Below are 20,088 nucleotides of genomic sequence, written 5' to 3'. Positions count from 1 at the left end.
TGTTTGCACCCATGTAAGGAGGCACGTCCATAAAAGAATCACAAAACGGAGATACGGGGAAGAAAATCCAAGACGTTTTGTTTTCGGAAAACCAGTTTTGTTCACTCTCGGTCTGAGACTTAGTACGCCATACTCCTTTGGTGTTTTGGTCTGAAATTTTTACCAGACGTTCTTCGCTGTGTCTATTAAGTTTTGGATGAGATTTGAGGCCCAGATTCGATCAACAAGATTGGCAATAAATTTTTTATTGATCACTGCCACGGCTGAAAGGAAGGTTCGTTTGTGTGTGAAACTGTTTGATTTTTTTCGTGGGCGAATACTAATCCGTTTGACCTGAAATTTGTCGCGTTTTGTCTCAAATTATGTGGAGATTTTTACGTGGAATTTCAGGAAAAAAACTATTTCGGGAGAATTTTTCGGAAATTTTGTGCAAACCAAGGCTATCCTCTACCAAAACTTGTGAAATTTCGCCCTATTTTCGGCAATTTTTATTCTGGGTCCGTATTGCGCTGGAAAAGTTCACACAAGTACTTCCATATGTTGTTTGCACCCAGGTAAGGAGGCACGTCCATAAAAGAATCACAAAAAGAAGATACGAGGAAGAAAATTCAAGACGTTTTGTTTTCGGAAAACCAGTTTTGTTCACTCTCGGTCTGGGACTTACTACGCCTTACTCCTTCGGTGTTTTGGTCTGAAATTTTTACCAGACGTTTGTCACTGTGTCTATTGAGTTTTGGCTGAGATTTGAGGCCCAGATTCGTCCCACAAGATTGGCAATAAATTTTTTATTGATCACTGCCAGGGCTGAAAGGAAGGTTCGTTTGTGTGTGAAACTGTTTGATTTTTTTCATGGGCGAATAGTCATCTCTTTGACCTAAAATTTGTCGCGTTTTGTTCCAAATTCAGTGGAGATTCTTATGTGGAATTTCAGGAAAAAACTATTTCGGAAGAATTTTTCGGAAATTTTGTGCAAACCAAGGCTATCCTCTACCAAAACTTGTGAAATTTCGCCCTACTTTTGGCAATTTTTATTCTGGGTCCGTGTTGTGCTGGAAAAGTTCACACAAGTACTTCCATATGTTGTTTGCACCCAGGTAAGTAGGCACGTCCATAAAATAATCACAAAAAGGAGATACGGGGAAGAAAATCCAGGACGTTTTGTTTTCGGAAAACCAGTTTTGTTCACTCTCGGTCTGGGACTTACTACGCCTTACTCCTTGGGTGTTTTGGTCTGAAATTTTTACCAGACGTTCGTCACTGTGTCTATTGAGTTTTGGCTTAGATTTGAGGCCCAGATTCCTCCCATAAGATTGGCAATAAAATTTTTATTTATCACTTCCAAGGCTGAAAGGAAGGTTCGTTTGTGTGTGAAACTATTTAATTTTTTTCGTGGGCGAATACTCATTTGTTTGACCTGAAATTTGTCGCATTTTGTCCCAAATTCAGTGGAGATTCTTATGTGGAATTTCAGGAAAAACTATTTCGGGAGAATTTTTCGGAAATTTTGTGCAAACCAAGGCTATCCTCTACCAAAACTTGTGAAATTTCACCCTACTTTCGGCAATTTTTATTCTGGGTCCGTGTTGCGCTGGAAAAGTTCACACAAGTACTTCCATATGTTGTTTGCACCCAGGTAAGGAGACACGTCCATAAAACAATAACAAAAAGGAGATACGGGAAAGAAAATCCATGACGTTTTCTTTTCGGAGACCCGTTTTGTGAACTCTCAGTCTGGCACTTACTACGCCTTACTCCTTGGGTGTTTTGTTCTGAAACTTTTACCAGACGTTCGACACTGTGTCTATTGAGTTTTGGCTGAGATTTGAGGCCCAGATTCGTCCCATAAGATTGGCAATAAATTTTTTATTGATCACTGCCAGGGCTGAAAGGAAAGTTCATTTGTGTGTGAAACTGTTTGATTTTTTTCGTGGGTGAATACTCATCCGTTTGACCTGAAATTTGTCACGTTTTATCCCGAATTCAGTGGAGATTCTTACGTGGAATTTCAGGAAAAAAAGTATTTCAGAAGAATATTTCAAAAAATTTCGCACAAACCAAGGCTATCGCCCGACGATTTGATGATAGAGTTATCTATAATTGTATGGCCAGGTAAAAAGCTAATCAAAAGTCTTTTATCCTACCCTATATCAGTTGAATTCTCACATAGGTGTAAAGATAAAAAGTAGTAGCTATTATAGATAGCTAAAAGTCTATCTATATAGGGTGAAAAAATAAAAGAAAGGGAAAATATGATTTAATTAATATATATCTATATGAAAATGAATTTGTATCATATATTTATTAAACATCTACCAAAACTTGTGAAATTTCGTCCTACTTTCTGCAATTTTTATTCTACGTCCATGTTGCGCTGAAAAAATTCACACAAGTACTTTCATATGTTGTTTGCACCCAAGTAAGGAGGCACGTCTATAAACGAATCACAAAAAAAGGTACGGGGAAGAAAAACCAGGACGTTTCTTTTTCGAAAAACCAGATTTGTTCACTTTCGGTCTGAGACTTACTACACCTTACTCTTTGGGTGTTTTGGTCTGAAATTTTTACCAGACGTTCGTCGCCATGTCTTGAGTTTTGGCTGAGATTTGAGCTCATATTCGTCCCACAAGATGGACAATAAATTTTTTATCGATGTTCTTTTGTATGTGAAACTGTTTGATTTTTTTTCATGGATAAATACTCATCCATTTGATCTGAAATTACCTAAAATTACAAAGATATTCTCTTATGTATCATTTTATTTTGATTTGACCGTATTTTTTCTAAAAAAATTACGCTTTAAATTGCCATGACCATATTTAATTGTATAGTTATATTTTATTTTAATTATTTTAAATTATTTATGTAATTTTAACAAAATTTAACATAAATAATATAAATTTCAGATAAACAAAATTTATTATTTTATATAATTATTAACGGTAACATTTTCTAATATTTATATCGATATAATTTAATTCATTTCATATATATATATATATATATTTATATATATATAATAAAATGTGCAATGTAAATCCATATATAATTAGTTGAATTAAGTTATCCACACTAAAATATATATTTGACTTCATTTTTATACACTTGTATTTGACTGCTTATATGCCCAGAGAAGTGAGAAAAATGTAAAAGAAAATTGTGAAATAAATGTTTTTACTAGGAATTTTTAAAACCATCTAGATTTGCACACCAATGTGAAGAAATTCCCACAACAAAGACTTCATATTTAACAAGTATAAAAGTGAAATAACTACAGATTGACTCAATGCTGCGACTGTAATTCTTCCACCATAGGTTCCTCTTGAGTTATACTCCTTCAAAAGCAGTGCAAAAGAATTTGGTCTGAAAATGAAGGATACAAAGAATCACAGTAAAAAAATCACATATTGTCCTATAACTCTTTTGTCCCCCTCTACATCGCAAACTTGTTATAGAAAAATGCCAAAATAAATACTGTTTTTTCCATTTTAGTTGGAGGGGGCAATCATATGGTGACTTTCCATTGTTTTCATTCCACCCTATTTTCTTAAATCAAAGCAATACTAAGCTTCAATAACCTGTGCCTAACCAGCAAAAAGAGGTGAAAAAAGAAAATCTAAGCCTACAAAGTTGGAAAAGTGGTGAGGATGTCCACCAGAAATGAGCAACCAAGCAGCTCTCACATAAAAGCAGTTCGTCCACCCCTTCTGGTATGCCTATCATACGCGGTATTAAATTTGTCCACCAGCTCATTCATTCCACTACACCAAGACAAAAAAAAAACACATTTGTTAATACCATTGTGCATTCAAGGTTACACACTTTAGAACTGAAACAGTGTACACATTTCTTTTCTGGAAAAATATATATTTATACATGTTGGAATGCATTGGGATAATATGACAATCCGATGGAGTCCCAACCCACCACTCAACAATTTCATAAAGCAAAAAGTGAAGAAAGTATTTAAGATCGTTAGACTAAAAGGGGGAGCTTCATGATTCTACAGTAAAAGATCGAGCATAATTTCATAATAGAATCAATTTATATATATATATATATATATATATATATTTATATAAACTTAAGACCCAACTAAAATGACTCAAACTTCGTCCCATAGAATGCACCTCTAATAACAGAAAAAAGCTTCTGTCTCTCATTGTGAATTGCACTGGTATAGGAATGGCAAGCAGAGTAAAATGAAAGCAAAACTTATCAATTTGGTAATGGTGTTTCTAACCATTGCTTCATTGGATAACTACAAAAAATTGTCCCACCACACCGATCCTCAAGGAAGTTTGGCTAAAACAAAAACTAGGGAGTTTTTTTTTTATAAAAGAGGAGAAAAATTAAAATTACAAAACCTGAAAAACAGAAAGACAAAGTACAGGTCTTACCTTGAGCAGTTGGTAAGCATTGCCAAGTAACTAATCAATAAGGTATCATTGTACTCCTACAAGGGGAAAAATATTGTAAGCAAAAGTTTACATAGGCATTTATATTCCAACTTCAATATTAAGCTCACAACAATGCTAAGACGTCTAATTGCAGAAATATGAAAGCTAGGACGTCGTAATGGGTTAAGAATATTTAAGTCCTCTATATACTAATCATACTGCTAACCTAGGTAATGGAGGACCACTAGGGTACTTAATTAATACAAATATCTGCACCCACATAGCTTTCACTTGTTATATCTGTTCTGTCATTAGAATTTAGGAAGCCATAAGCCTCCCCTCTAGCTTAAAGAAAGGTGACCCATCACAGTTCATGATGGTTGCTCAAATAATTCCCAAGAACAAGAGGAACCAAGTTTCTTGACCCTCCTTGCCCATTACACGCAAAGGCTAATTTTAACACACCAACAAGCATGCCACGAAGTCCAACAGAATGAACATACCATTAAGAAATCATCTTGAAATTTCCCGGATTCAATAGCAGGCAATCTTCTCAGGAGACTTGACACTTGTCTTAATAGTGAATTCTCACAAGGAACATCACCTGGTTTTAAACAGTAAGATTAATGATCACATTTATTGGAGTTTCAATATATGAACACGTTTGATTTATAGTTGAAGCAGGAAATGGAAATATTGCTAATATAATCACATTTAATACTGTTTTGAAACCGTGATTTGTAAAATATGAATATAAACACTTAAAACAATGCCATGCAGCTAAAACTGGATTTCTTACTTTAACAAACCATTTCTGAAAACCTTAAAAAGATAGTTGGTTGTTTGTTTTCGTTAAAAAATAAATGTTTCAACATTTCTCATAATTTAAAAAGAAGCTTTTGAGAAAGAAACTCCACAAAAAATACTTAGTAAAAGATTTTATTTCAAAACTTCAGCAAATTCATGAATGCTTATGATTCGCTAATCCATCCTAAATTTAGTATATCATAATTTGTAACTAAGGATCTAATTTTCTAAAATAGGAAGAGGTGCAATAAGATATATGGCAGTGATAACTAGAAAATTCCCCTGCTACTGTGATTCCCCTAAATCCTAATCATAAATCTATTACAATTTCAAACAGAATCTGGTCTCTAACTAGTCAAGATGATTCAACTTACAATATATGTCGAAGATTTTATTTGCAAGTCACCCTCTTTGCAATAATAGAAAAATATACACTTCAGAAATTAGCCAAATACTCAAGTATTATCCTGTATATAATCTCACTTTTATTTGCTTATTAAATCACTATTAATAAAGATGTGGTAACTTGAATAGCTTAAGAAGTTGACAGATCAAAAGAATAATTCTTTTTATTAGAAAATTTTCTAATAGCAAAGAATATCTTATTGTCAAATGCTACTTTTGTAGAGAGGATACCCTCATACCTTTTTGCATTGCAACAAGATAGTGATGTAGCACCTTTATTCTGCTATGAAGCATTTTGATGGCACTGTGTATACCAGTAAGGTGAGCAGCCACTGCAATAAGAAAACATGATATATTATCAGATACAACTAAAAAAATCCCAAAGCTTATCCCACTAGGTGGGATCAGACAATCAACACCGTTTACTTCCACAAAGACCAAAATGCAGGGAACTTAGATCGTCGTCTACTCGTTTTAATGTGAACATCTTCCAATTTATGTACTTCATTGATAGGAACAAGGGTATGTCCAAGTCCCATATCGTGTAGTATGGGATGCTAGCTGGAGTATTTAAGTGTTTGGTTCTGCCCCCTTAAGTTAGCTTTTGAGGGTGAGTTCCCCAAGTGCTTGGGTACATATCATTTACTTACTCGGACCCTCCCTGATCTTAGTTGAACAAAGTTGTAATAAATTCAACAAATTTCATGTTCACTGTTAACTGCCCAAAACAACTCTCCCCCTCATCCAGACTTGTGACAAGCAATGTAAAATTCTATAGAAGAATATAATAACATAAGTATACTTGCCAAACAATAAGAATAAAACAAAACTTTTCCCTACTCCAAAGGCTTAATGGAAGATAATACGACCATGATGCAAATAAAAGTCAAGAAAAACACTAACGTTGTGTAGCTGCTGAACCACCATCAGATGGCTTAAGATGAGCAACATGATCAACTGATATCCGTTCTGCTTCAACAGTCTTCAACAAAGCAAGAGGGAGAGAGCGAAGGAAATCCAAGTCAATCAATCAGATGAGGAACAGTGATTTAAGATGTGAAAGAGGGTATAACAGAAGTCATAAAACCAACCTCGATAGTATAGCTTGAGAGAACAAAGATAAGCTGTGGAATCCCATCTATGACATGCAGTTCTGTAGTTGCAAATTGTAATTACAAGCACCAGCAGTAACACAATTAATTTCCTCAGTACAATAAGCAGCCAGGCAATATGACAACAAAGAATCGAACATATATATACCAATAAAACAAAAACATAATCCTTCATTAGAAAGAATAGAAAGCAGAAAAGTTCAAATGAAAAAATAAGAATTTGTCAAATTAGCCTACTACTCTCCTAATATGGATCAATAAGAATTTCTTCACATCTCTTACTCCATGACCAAGGCTCTGTATTGGGTAGTTATCATCTCCCCAGGTATGACATTATAATACAAGCAAAGGTTTCTTTTTTATTCTGAAAATTTACAATTTGAGAGCACGTTACCCAACTTTTGTAGGCAATAAGATACTCTTTCCTCTTCCCAAATGAAGTGTAGGCTGTTGTAATGATACGCTGATAAAAAAATCTAGGATAGATTTACCTTCTACATTTGCTTCTACTAGATCATAACCCCATGTGAACCCTATTATCGACTAGGTGTGCTCCCTACATGACAATTTAGATCCTCACCTAGGTAAATCTAATTCTCCTAATGGTATTCCCTGAATTACAGCATTTAAATCCTCCCAAAAATTTATTTTGCTATTCTCCTCTAAATCATACCTGGGGTGTATAGTAGTACTCATCCTATCAAAGGTCTCCCCTTCCTCTACAAGCTTCAGAACTATGATCCAATTTCCTAACTTTTTCATATCCACAAAATAAAATAACTCCTCAAATAATTTTCTACAATTATACCCACCCCATTTCTTGATTTAATTTTTCCAGTGTACCCCAAATTAAATCCAGGGGTGTTTAGTTCCTTATCGTTTTCTCTTATATCCCCTTGATTTCTTGTGAACACAGAATCCATCCACTTAATCATAGTGGCTACTGTTTCCATTGACATATACCCACAAGTGTAACTACATTACACAGTCCAAAACAAATCCTGCTCGCATCAACTAACTCCATTGCCCTCACTTTCTCGTGAAAAAGCAGGACCCTTGCTTATTTTTCACCACACTTAGATGCCCATGACAATGTGCACAACATAATAAGGGTGTTTCTTCGGCGTAATAACCTACCATTAACAGTATCACCTAATTGATCCATACAAATATATTCAACAATGTTTTTAGTTGTTTGTAGACTACCTAATACAACCCTCACCTTTTACTCAAGGACCAGCTAGATGTATTCATCCATACCTGACACTGTGCCTCATTCATGGCTAAATTGCACAGCTGTGCAATTCCTTCAAAAGAAAATAGCATCTTGTTGAGCAGTGGGTTAGTCACTTAGTCTAGTTCACTGGATTAGTTCTCACAAGTTTGCTTTCAAGGGTTAGGAAGTAAAATCTTGTGGTAATGTGCCATGTAAGAGATTCTATGACTTTTCCTGTTCCAAAGCAATGCCATAATCATGAAAAGTGCTTCTCACCTCTGAATTAGAATGATTTGGTGTTCACTGTTCATCACATGGTCTATGTTAAACATACTTCACTGGCTCTGGTTTTTCCGTATGTATAACCCTTGTTGAGGATTTGTTATCCTCCAACCTTCTATATTTCTATTTCTTTCCCCAATAAAATTTATTCTCATATTAAAAGAATCATTGCAAAAACTAAAAGAATGAAAATACAGTACAAGTAAAGTAACTAAAGATCTTTCCTAGTTAATTTTTATTTTTTCATTTTGGCAACTGTGGTTGAAAAAATCACATAGATAATGTACCACTTTCATAAATACTGACTGGGAGATCCTTCTGAGAGTGATTGATAGAAGGATTGAGAAGAACATAAACTGGACTTTCATTGATATCCATCAGCTGTTACAGCAGAGGTTCATAATAATCAGAAACTACAGCAACTTGAATTTCAATGTATTCACTGTCTGAATAATGACTGGAAGAGAATTTCAAATAAACAAAGGAACAACAATGTAAATAATGTAAATCAAAATCGAAATCTGGGATATGTCATCATTAACCTGTACACAATAGAAGCTACAATATAGCATAAAAGGAAACTATATTCATGTTCAGCATAGCGATGACACTTCGTAATAATAGTGCAGTAAGGTTTTACAAAAGAACATAGAGCATGGCAATGACACTAGAAAACATTGAAGGAAATAATAGTAAAAGCTGCAATTGTAAAAAGTGAGGAGAATGTTCAGCACAAAGACTTTGCTAAGACAAAATCCTGAGATCAAAATGCAAAAAGGTTGAGATGGGAGTGTTCCCAGTAGTATGTAGACAAGGGTCTTGAAGAAAGAATAAACCATGCAACTGAGCTAGAGTTGAGAAGAGAGGAGCTCCACAGTGAAGGAGGAAGAGCTCACTGTTGAATTGAGTCCCTCCATGATGAGGGAAGGAGAAAGGGGATGCAAAAGGCCAACATTTGGTGACAACCCTTTTAACCAGAATGAACAACCATTTGCTTCACTCTAAGCCCAATCATAATCTAGCATTATTCTCTAACTGAATTTCAATTTATCATATCCTAATTCAAAACATATATCCAATAAAACCATATTCAAGAAGCATGTATTCCTCTTCATTGGGCATTGAACTTCTCCCAAACACTATCACAACAACTAAATTTTCCTCGTGAACCCAAACCAACCAATCAATCACAGGAATGCTCAAATTGAGACCAATTGAAATAACAAAAACTTACAGCTTTGTGAATATGCATGTCTGACTCCTCCGCATCACTCCCAGTCGAATACCATCCTAGTATGTAGAAGTGTGGGAACACCTTCTTATCTGGAAAAAAAAAACAAAAAGCTTCCAATAAAATCAACATATCCAAAATTAAAAAATAAATAAAACACAAATTTGAGAGAGAGAAAATAAAATTATGAGATCTGTCAGGATAAACTTCTTCGTACCTAAGAAAGTTTCTACAAATTAGCTAATTTTAACTAGGAGAAGCTCGTTTCATTTTTCCTTCTTATTTTCTTTACCATCAGAGGCTTACAGAGAAGTTGCTCCAAATAGACCCAGCTCATTGTCAAAAACCAAGCTGACAAATTAACCCCACGCCAAAATTTACAAACCACACAACGCCAATGTTAGGTCAAGGTTTTAAACTGCGATCATGATTTCATTGAAATCCTTATGTAGAATGAAATTGTGAACAAATGTCACCACAATTGCGATCGATAACAGAATAAAAAATGTTGACGCCGCGAACCATTAAGAAAATACTGAGCTAAACTCAGCCTCAAATTAAAACATTCGAGAGAGAGAGAGAGAAAGGAATACTAAACAGAGTTCTTGCTTCTTCTCGAGGAAGGGGCGATCGAGGGAATGAGTGGAAGGATCGTAGAGGAGTTCGAAGCTGTTGAAGATCTCGACGGTGCGGCCCTTCTGCACTCCTATGACGCATCCATAGACCCGGGGAGGGAGTGACGAAACGACGCCGTCGCCGCCGTTGGGTGCGGCGGCGTTGTTGGCGTGCGGTGGTGCGAGGGTTGGGTTCATCTGAGACTTGACCCTCGTGTAATGGTCGGAGATGTTGACGATTACGAGAGGATGCAGCTTGAACGTCAATCCGCTACTCGAAGACGAAGCCATGAGCAAGGAATTTGGGGGTTTAGGGTTTATAGCTGGAATCGGAGTTGGTTAGGGTTCGTTGGAACTTGAGAATAACGTGGAAAAGGAAGAGAAAAGTTGTTAGGAACACTCTTCTTCTTTCTTCTTTCTCTGCTCTGCTTCTGTGTAGATGTTTAATGCAAAATTGGTGAAGTTATTAAGAAACTTTGAGTTCTAACTTTAGACACATAATTTTAGGCCATTTCTCTCTCTACCATTTCATTTAAGAGATACACACAACACAATTTAAAATTCAACATTGTCCATTTCAAATTCAACATTGTCCTTCTTTTCATTTTTACTTGTGGATATAGAAATCACGAAGTGATTGTTATATATTTTAGATTTCGATATTCGAAAGGTAATTTTCGTATTTCAGTTAAACTTTTGGATGGTCATATTCGCAAATCAGTTGAGTTCTGAATTTTTATATCTGGAATGGTGTGTTGTAAATAGTGTTGAGGATCGAGATCCATAACTCATTTATGTTTGCTTACAGATCTTTGCATCTAGAAGATTATTTGTGTTGTCCGATAAGTAACATATTAGTTTTGAACTTGTATATCCGAAATTTTGTGATTTGACTTACGGATATGAATATCCAGAAGACAATAGATTTTAAATCAATAAAGATAAAATAGACATTTTACCTCAATATGTTGAGTGTTAATTTGAATTTATATGGTTTAGGTAGAATCAACCTAATTTTATCATATTAAATATAATAAAGTAATCTAATTTGTAATTATTTTTCTAATATAATTTGTAATTATTTTTTCATAGAAAAATCAGACTATTTTTTCTTAATTTAATATGTTAATGTGTTGATTAATCTTTCAACACTTTTTAATTTTTACAACCCATTTTTATATAACTGCTTTAAGTTAAGTATATAAAAAAATACAATTAATTTATACATATATAGATTGTAACATAACATTCCTATTTTATCCGCATCTAATCATATAATATACATGAATTATTAACATAGATATTTATATATGTTTATATATTATCTAAAGTATTTCATAAATATATCATTCTTCTTATAGAATTTAATATTCACAAATATCAAAAGAAATAATAAAACAAAATATCTAATTTAACTTGGAAACTCCCTTACCTGCAGTCTTGTATACTCTCGTGTAAAATACATCATCATCACAGATAAAGAAAAAACAAATCACAACAAATAAAAAGTTAAGCTAGTTATAAAAAAATCTATAAAATTTCAATTAACAAACATAAACTCATCAACTCTCATACATTCTCACAAAACCATTAAGTGTGTATATCATAATTCATCATTCATATTACTCGTGTTAAACTTGTACTAACTCACATACTCAGACATTTGACTCCACTTCCAAAAGATTCGTACATTAACTCACACGATTACGTGTATAAAAATCTTAATATTTCAAATCATTTCATATGACAAGGTTAATCCTTACGAATCTGAAAGACCGTATTTTTTGCACACTCCAAACATAATCACATAAAGTTTGGTAATTAATTAGATATAAATCTATAAACTATCCATTAATAATAAAAATTAATTTAGATACCAATAATTATTTAATCTCTAAAATAGTGTTTAATTTAATCAATATAACAATTACTTAGTTTTGTGTTTAAAATTTATTTTTATTTAATAATTTCTTGGAATGGTGTAACTACACCTACAATGTTTTATATTCAACTTTACTTTTTTAGGTGTACACCCAAAAATATAATTGAAGGAAAGAATTTTATTTTAACTAAATTTACTTTTAAAGTATGAATTTAACAATACAAATTAAAATGTAAGATTTTATAAAATTTATATTTAAAATAAAGATATATTAAATAAATAATCTTGTTATTTAAAAGTGATGATGTTACAAGTATCAATGAGTTTCATCTTCAATCTTAAATCTTAAAAGATAAATAAATCAATTTCTTATAAAATCTTCATTGGAGAGTCATAAATATCAAATCTTTCTATTAATTATAGCTTTAACTTTCATGAGAAATGTTCACATATATTCATCACTATCCTAAAATAATATTCTCTAGTGATGATTAAATTTTACTATATCATATAACTATGTTCCCATTTATTTAAGTCTACATTAAAAAAAAAATACTCTTTAACTTAGATTTGTATAGGTTTTTCCCATTTCATGTTCATGTTACTAATAATATTTTATTTTATTTACAAGTAAGAATATTCTTTTCTCTCAATGTCATTTCAACTTATCCTAATCTTCTCTTAAGTTTTTACTTTATTCTTAATCTAACCATCTTTCTTTGTAGTTATTAAATTTTATCTTTCTTAACTTTGGATGTTATAAAATTATTCCTTTATTGCTTTTGAATCAATTTTTTAATTAATAGTGCACGACTAAAATCAATAAATAATCCCATATTTTAATTAGTAATATCTCCTAGAATTGTTAATAAATATATAATTTAAAAGGGTAAATGACCAAATAGGATTTCTAAAATATGAGAAAATATATTAGAATAATACAATTTTAACATTTCACCTATGTTAGTAATTTGATACCACTTATGATTGTTCTTTATATTTATGTGATCACATTATTAATGATTGTGTAATGTAACTACTAAAATAATATATGTGAATTTAATTTGCAAAATTTGGAAACTTTCATTTTGTTGATTCCATGTTTTTATTTTATTTTATCAAGGGATATCTTCATCTCATTTTTTTCTTGTTTTTTAAGTTTTGGTATATTATTTTCTTGTTATCCTCAAACACCCTTTGTTTTTACTTTATGAGATGCTTGCCTTTTTTTTAACATGTTTTCTAAGTGAAGTTTGTTTCTAGTGCAAATATAAAACCACCTCAAAGTTAGAAAATTCAAGTCATCACATCATTGAAAGTGGAAACAACATTTGAAACACATTTGTAAAGGCAAGTCACCATTATTTCTTTTGTTAAGAGTTTATTACCTTATGAAAACTAATTGTTGATTTGAGATCCCAATTCATATTTTCAAACATATGTCTTATTATTTAAATGTGTCACTTTATTTAAATGTTTCACTTTATTTGTTGATAATATAATTCATATTTATTTTGATTTATATTTCTTATACTATAATATTTTTTCATGCAGTGTAACCTAAATTTAATATAATGAGAAGATCTGTGTTATCTAACATGCAACAAAAGACAATAGCTTTAGTTGGACGTACTGGTAATGGAAAAAGTGCAACCGGTAATACTATTATTGGAGAGAGAGTGTTCAAGTCAAGTGCAGGTGCCTCTGGTGTAACACAGGTCTCTTGTATGAGAACAACTACTATAAGTGGACAAGTTATTAATGTTATTGATACCCCAGGTAAAGAATAATATGACTTTGTCACTTGTATATAATTATATATTTTATTTAAATTAAATTTATATCTTTGATGCTTCAAATTTTATCATATAGAAACTTAAAATTTAAATACATATCAAGTTTTTTTCTTCTAATGATTTATGTGTTTAGCTCTCATGTTTTTATACTCCTTTTCAAAATTTGTTATTACATGTTCTTGTCTTTGTTTTAACATTCCATTAGCAAAAATATTTTTTTTTATCTTTACAAATTAGTAACCTTTTTTTATGTACTAGAAGAGAAATTTATTTTTAATATTTGTAAATATATTTTTATTTAAGTCCATATGTGTATGTAACATTAAAAAAAATATAGTAATTTCTATTTGTATTGTGAAAAAAAAAACATGAAGAACATTAGTAGAAAAACAAATAATTTGTATTTTGCATTTGTATTGTGAAGATCAAAAGTAGAAAAATAATTATTGGGATTAAAATAAGGAACAATTATATTTGGGGGAACAAAAATATATTGGATTATGAATCTAAAACTAAACAAATTTTTAGGACTGTTTGATGGAACTAATGATGTTGGAAAGGAAATAGTCAAATGTATTGATATGGCTAAAGATGGAATTCATGCTATCATTTTGGTGTTCACCACTAGAAGTCGTTTTTCTGAAGAAGAACAAGCTACTTTTCTTACCTTACAAGCTTTATTTGGACCCAAAATTGTTGAATACATGCTTGTGATCTTCACGGGAGGAGATGACCTAGAAGCTGATGGAAAAACACTTGATGATTACTTGAGTCTCGACTGTCCACAAGCTCTTCAGGTTTCTTAACATAATTGATTTGATCAATATATACCGATTTCATTCTTATTATTCACAATTGCAAAACTCTCATGGTAAAAAAAAAACTATAAGTAAAAGTAATATATATAATCTAACCTTTTATTTACTCCTAATTTTAGTCTCCAAGAAAAATTACTAATAAGAATGATTTCATCTCTATATATTTATATTTATATATATTTGTTAAATATATAGAATTTGACTATAATAACATAAATGTTATCTACTCGTCAAATATAATAGATAACCATATTTAATAGCATGATTAAATGATATATTCATTACACATAAATTTTTATTGTTTTTTTAATATAATATATGACTTATAGTAAAATTTATATAGTAGATCATGTTGAAAAAAAAAACAAACGTCATCCTTAAAATAACTATAGATTAATATAGAATTTATTTGTTAAACTTTATAATTATTATATTTAGATGAACACATAATATTGTATCTTATTGAAACAAAAATACCTTTATAATACAATTTATTTAATATGTTGGAGTATAGAGAATTTCTTTATTCTAAATCCACAATTAACTATTACTACTATAAGAAAATCGTTAAATAAAAATTAATTTTAGAGACTAAAATAAATAGTTATTGTATTAACTAAATTATAAACTATTTAGAGACTAAAGAACTATTGGTATCTAAATTGACTTTTATTATTAATAAAAAATTATAAAATAACTTATAAATTGATATCTAACCATCTACTACCAAGGTTTTAGTTACTAATTACTTTATATTTTAAATTAGTCTTTTAGAAACTAATTTATAATCTAAAATATTAATAGTTAAAACCTTGTTAGTTATTTTAGATATCAATTGAGAATTTATTTTATAATTTTTTATTAATAATAGAAATCATTTTAGATACCAATAATTTTTTTAGTTTCTAAAATAATATATAATTTAGTTAATATAATGACTAATTATTTTTTGTCTCTAAATTCGATTGTTATTTAAGGATTTTCTTGTACTGTATATTTTGTTAAATCATGATTAAGGTTGAACATCATTGTAGGTTATACTGAGTTTATGTGGCAATCGTAAACTACTTTTCAACAATAGAATCACTGAAGAAAATAAGAGATTGGAACAAAATCAACAACTTCTCAATCTTGTGGACTCAACTATTGAGCAAAATGGTGGGCAACCATTTACAAATGAGTTGTTCAAAAGATTGAAGGTGAAATGTTTATAAATGTTGAAAATATTTACGAAATATTAAGATTTTTATAATGTGAATGAGTTATGAGTTCATGATTTGATGTTGTAGGAGAGAGCAACAGCAACTGAAAAAGCAGAAACATTGAGAATTAAAAGACGCTTACAAAGAAGATATGAAAATGAGCTTAAACGAATGACGGCTATGGTAAAAGATATATTTTTTTTTATAAAAGGTTTTATTTTTTACATCATTATACAACTTGACATCTCAGTTAGACTGACACCTCAAAAAACAATAATTTGTAAAAAGATATTGTTTTGATTTCAATTTACCTATTGAATATTAAACTTATTATTGTTTTCTTAATTGTAATAATTCTTATAGTTTTCAAATAACAATTTTTATTTTAATGTATAGATTCAATCAAAGTTGGAGGAAGAATTGGGGAAGCTTAAGATTATGTTTGAAGAAGAGAGGGCTGCTAGGGTTAATGCTGAGAAAAAGTATGAATCATTCCAAAATTCATCAAAACAAGAAATTCAAAGGCTCAAAATGGATCTTCAAAAGGCAAATAGTAGTTCATGTGCCATTCTCTGATTGAAATACCTTCAAAATATTTGTATTCTATCTTTATGTTTATGATTGTGAGTGTTTATGTTTATGCATATATATCACCTCATACTCTTTCAAGAATTTCTTATGTAACTAAACTATATTTGAATTATATGATTTATTATTTAAAATTTATGTTACTCCATCACGATAAAATTTGACATATCGGTTAGATTGATATTCCAGATTTAAACGATCATTTGTCATCACATGGAGAATATCATAAAACAAAACTATATTTATAATTATATGATTGAATTATACGGTTTTTTCTATAACTTCAATTTTTTTTCTTTTTTTAATAAAGTCTCATGTTAGGCGTTCTGAAATTACATGAAAAAATATTATTAAAAAGAGAACAAACAAATATAGGAAATTAGGGCAAAGCTCATACATAAGAAAAAAATTACAAATTTAGACCAATCAGAACATATGTTTTTAACACCTTTTAAGAAAGAACCCTAAAAAGAAACTATGAAGCAAATAAAAGAATCAAAACAACACCTATAGATGAAGATCCCAACAAAACAAGGTCTCTAATTTCTTATTAGCAAACATCTTAAAACCTTTCCTAAGACATCCAAAACTCCTAGTAGTTTTAGTATTTTTTTTTTCAGGTAATGTAATTCTATATTATATTTATATTTTAAATTTTTAGGATGTTGATTAAATGTTTATTTCCATTTTTTATGACTCTTTTAATCTAGAATGCAGGAATACAAGTTATTCCATAAAATTAAGATATATTCATTCTATTATTTTGAAATGTATTAACTATTATCTTAGTAAATTGTCTTCCCTATTTAAAAAAAAACAAAGAAAAGTGTAGAATAAAGCTACTCACCTAAATAAATGAGAAGAAAAACACCTTATTTTTAGGAGAAAATGAAGTGAGAAATAATAATGTTAAAAGCTTCACTTCTTTTATTTTTCACTCAAATATAAAAAAATCAATCTAAAACATTGGTAATCAATTAAGAGTGACATTTTTTGGATGAATTTGAATTTATTTTTCAAAATTGAATGATTCAATCGGTTTATGGTTTGACATTTCATAATTAACACAAACTAAATCGAACTAAAATTAATTATTTAAATATTTTTATATCATTTATTTTTTTCACTTTTATAAAAGATGTTTATACAAGAAGAAAAATTAATATTACTAACTTTGGTTCTTGCCTATTAATATATGATAAAGGAGTAACAAAATATGCTTTAACATATAAATTAAATTATGTGAAAGAATAATTGTTATGGTGATGTGATAGTTACCTTATTAACCTTTGAAATGTGTTAAAGCAAAAGTAAAAGATCATTGGAAGAAAACAATATAGAATGATTGATTTTTAAGTTTATGTGTTTTTATTTATTTTCATGCATTATTGTATAATTGTCTGCACAAAAGAAAGAAAAAACTACAATACGTAAAAAAATGTTAAAAGAAAACAAATATTTAATTATTATGAAGATGATAATAAAATTATTAATCATGATATTTAAGTATAAAAAGGATAAAACAAAATACATATACTAATAAAAAAAAGTGTAAATAAAACCATAAAACTGATCCAATCCAAACGGTATAAAATGGTTTCGTGTGGTTCAATTTTTTTTTATATTCAAATATATCCAAACTTATTCACATATAATTTTCATATTTTATTTAAACGTATTTTTAATAAAAATTAAACAAATCACATAATAAACACTCTTATAATTAGTCAAACCCGTTTTGTACGTCTCACATTTATTTCACAAAATATCCAAAAAAAAATTACAAACTAGTTATAAATAAATAAAAATTATATGTAAATATTTTAACATGTAGACTAAATAAAAATGTCAGAATTTAATCTTTCATTAATAAAATGAGAGAAATAAATGATTGTCTAACCTCTTTGAAAGAAATCTATAAAAAAAATTTAGTAATTAATCATTGTTTTCTAATTGATGGCAGATGATTGTTACTTGAGGTGTCAACTTAACTGAGATGTCAAGTTGCATAGTGATGCCTAACACGAAAATTTTATAAAAAAAATAAATCATTGTCTTCTATTTTCTTTAAAAACAATATTATTATTCTTTCATTTCAATAACAATGCAACATTCAAACACATATCATAATCCACTTTTCCATAATTATGATCTTTTCATTATCATATACGTATATTTGTATAATAATAATGATAAAATGAAAGTAATATAACAAATATGTACTCAATTAAATTAATGGAATTACCTTTAAAAAATTCATGCTTTGAATTAAAATTAATTATTTTCATATTTTAAGGCGAAAGATAATTCTTATATATTTGTTAAAGATTTGAGAACTAACTCTAAAATACAATATTTTATGTAATTGTAGTAATAAAAATGCACAACAAATCTTTAATTACTAATAAGTTGATGATATTTCTTTGATAGTTCGAACACAATCATCTACTACTTTGAAAAGTTGTAATCCTAACTAAATTAGAGACCATTTTAAAGACTAAAAAAATTATTGGTTTCTAATTAGTTTCTATTATTGATAAATAGTTTTTAAATTTATATCTAATTAGCTACCAAGGTTTTAACTACCAATTATTTAGATTTTAAATTTGGTACCAAAAACCTTAGTAGCTAATTAGATATCAATTTAGAAACTATTTATCAATAATAGAAACTAATTTAGAAACCAATAATTTTTTTAGTCTTTAAAATGGTCTCTAATTTAGTAAGTATAAAAACTAATTATTTTTTATATCTAAAATTGGTTTCTATTTAATGATTTTCTTGTAGTGACTAAATATTATAAGATAATATACATTGACAACCACATTACAACTCTCAATACTATTATTTTAATATTTTTTCATATAATTTAATTACAAATTTACCTTTTATTATATATATTTATTTATAAACTCATCACATCTAAAATTGTGTACAACTCTAAAGGTTGTCAAAACATCATTTGCCAATATGAAATTACTCTAACATTTCAGTACAAAACCTAAATTGTGCATATTAAGTGTACCGGTCAGACCCCGAACGACCGAAGACATGAATTAACAATATAATGTAATAAATACGTGACAAGAAAGTAGTTACAACTAACGTTGAATGAGTCAGTGACACTTCGAAACGCACTTCCATAATATCAGGAAGCCACTACACACGACCCGATGACCACTACACATGTCTTGGCAAATTGGTTATCTGGCTCACACAAAGGGAGGCCCATGTCAACCTATAAATGAGACTTCTGAGGGAGGGAAAATATACGTTTTTCATATCTTAAGAGAACAAACTAATTACTAGAACTGACTTGAGCGTCGAAGTGCAATTGCAGGTACTCCACCAATCAGCGGAGCACACGCGTAGGAGAAGAAGAACTTTAAAGAAATCGGAAACTACCAGCACGACAACAAATTATGTATCAAGTGGATCCACCCAGGTACATTAAGTAAGAAGAAAGTGGTGACATAATAAAGAATTGAAATCAATTGAAAAATTAGGAGAGCAACAAGTTGACAATGAAGCACAAACAAACTCTCTCTATGCACAAACGTATACTTCAAGAAAAGTAAGCTTAAGAAAAAAAAATGTAAAAAAGAAAAGGAAAGATGTGTATATTGAATTGTCTCATCACAAACTTTTTTTTCTTTGATTTTTATGACATGAAAAGTAGTGAATGGGATTTCCTTTATCTTTGAGTGGAAATAGTTTGTGAATGTTGGTTTGGAAGTG

The 20,088-nt window shown here is 29.9% G+C and overlaps 2 protein-coding genes across 2 annotated transcripts; one reads left to right on the top strand and one right to left on the bottom strand.

Moving 5' to 3' along the window:
* Positions 1-3,213: 3,213 nt before the first annotated feature.
* Positions 3,214-10,594, bottom strand: LOC137834619 (COP9 signalosome complex subunit 6a). Its single transcript, XM_068642697.2, has 9 exons — positions 10,049-10,594; positions 9,454-9,542; positions 8,507-8,600; positions 6,701-6,762; positions 6,513-6,591; positions 5,849-5,941; positions 4,901-5,001; positions 4,398-4,453; positions 3,214-3,758 (listed from the first exon to the last, which is right to left on the bottom strand). Exons 1-9 carry the CDS (start codon positions 10,353-10,355, stop codon positions 3,677-3,679), a joined length of 963 nt encoding a protein of 320 aa, XP_068498798.1. The 5' UTR covers positions 10,356-10,594; the 3' UTR covers positions 3,214-3,676.
* A 2,650-nt stretch (positions 10,595-13,244) lies between these two features.
* On the top strand, positions 13,245-16,488 carry LOC137834618 (immune-associated nucleotide-binding protein 9). The gene is made up of 6 exons (XM_068642696.2): positions 13,245-13,296; positions 13,501-13,725; positions 14,271-14,539; positions 15,595-15,759; positions 15,850-15,945; positions 16,159-16,488. Exons 2-6 carry the CDS (start codon positions 13,521-13,523, stop codon positions 16,336-16,338), a joined length of 915 nt encoding a protein of 304 aa, XP_068498797.1. The 5' UTR covers positions 13,245-13,296; positions 13,501-13,520; the 3' UTR covers positions 16,339-16,488.
* The last annotated feature ends 3,600 nt before the right edge of the window (positions 16,489-20,088 follow it).

Source organism: Phaseolus vulgaris, chromosome 5, assembly GCF_051622355.1.
Source record: "Phaseolus vulgaris cultivar YP4 chromosome 5, ASM5162235v1, whole genome shotgun sequence".
Lineage (NCBI taxonomy): Eukaryota > Viridiplantae > Streptophyta > Magnoliopsida > Fabales > Fabaceae > Phaseolus > Phaseolus vulgaris.
This window is presented reverse-complemented; position numbering and strand designations above follow the sequence as displayed.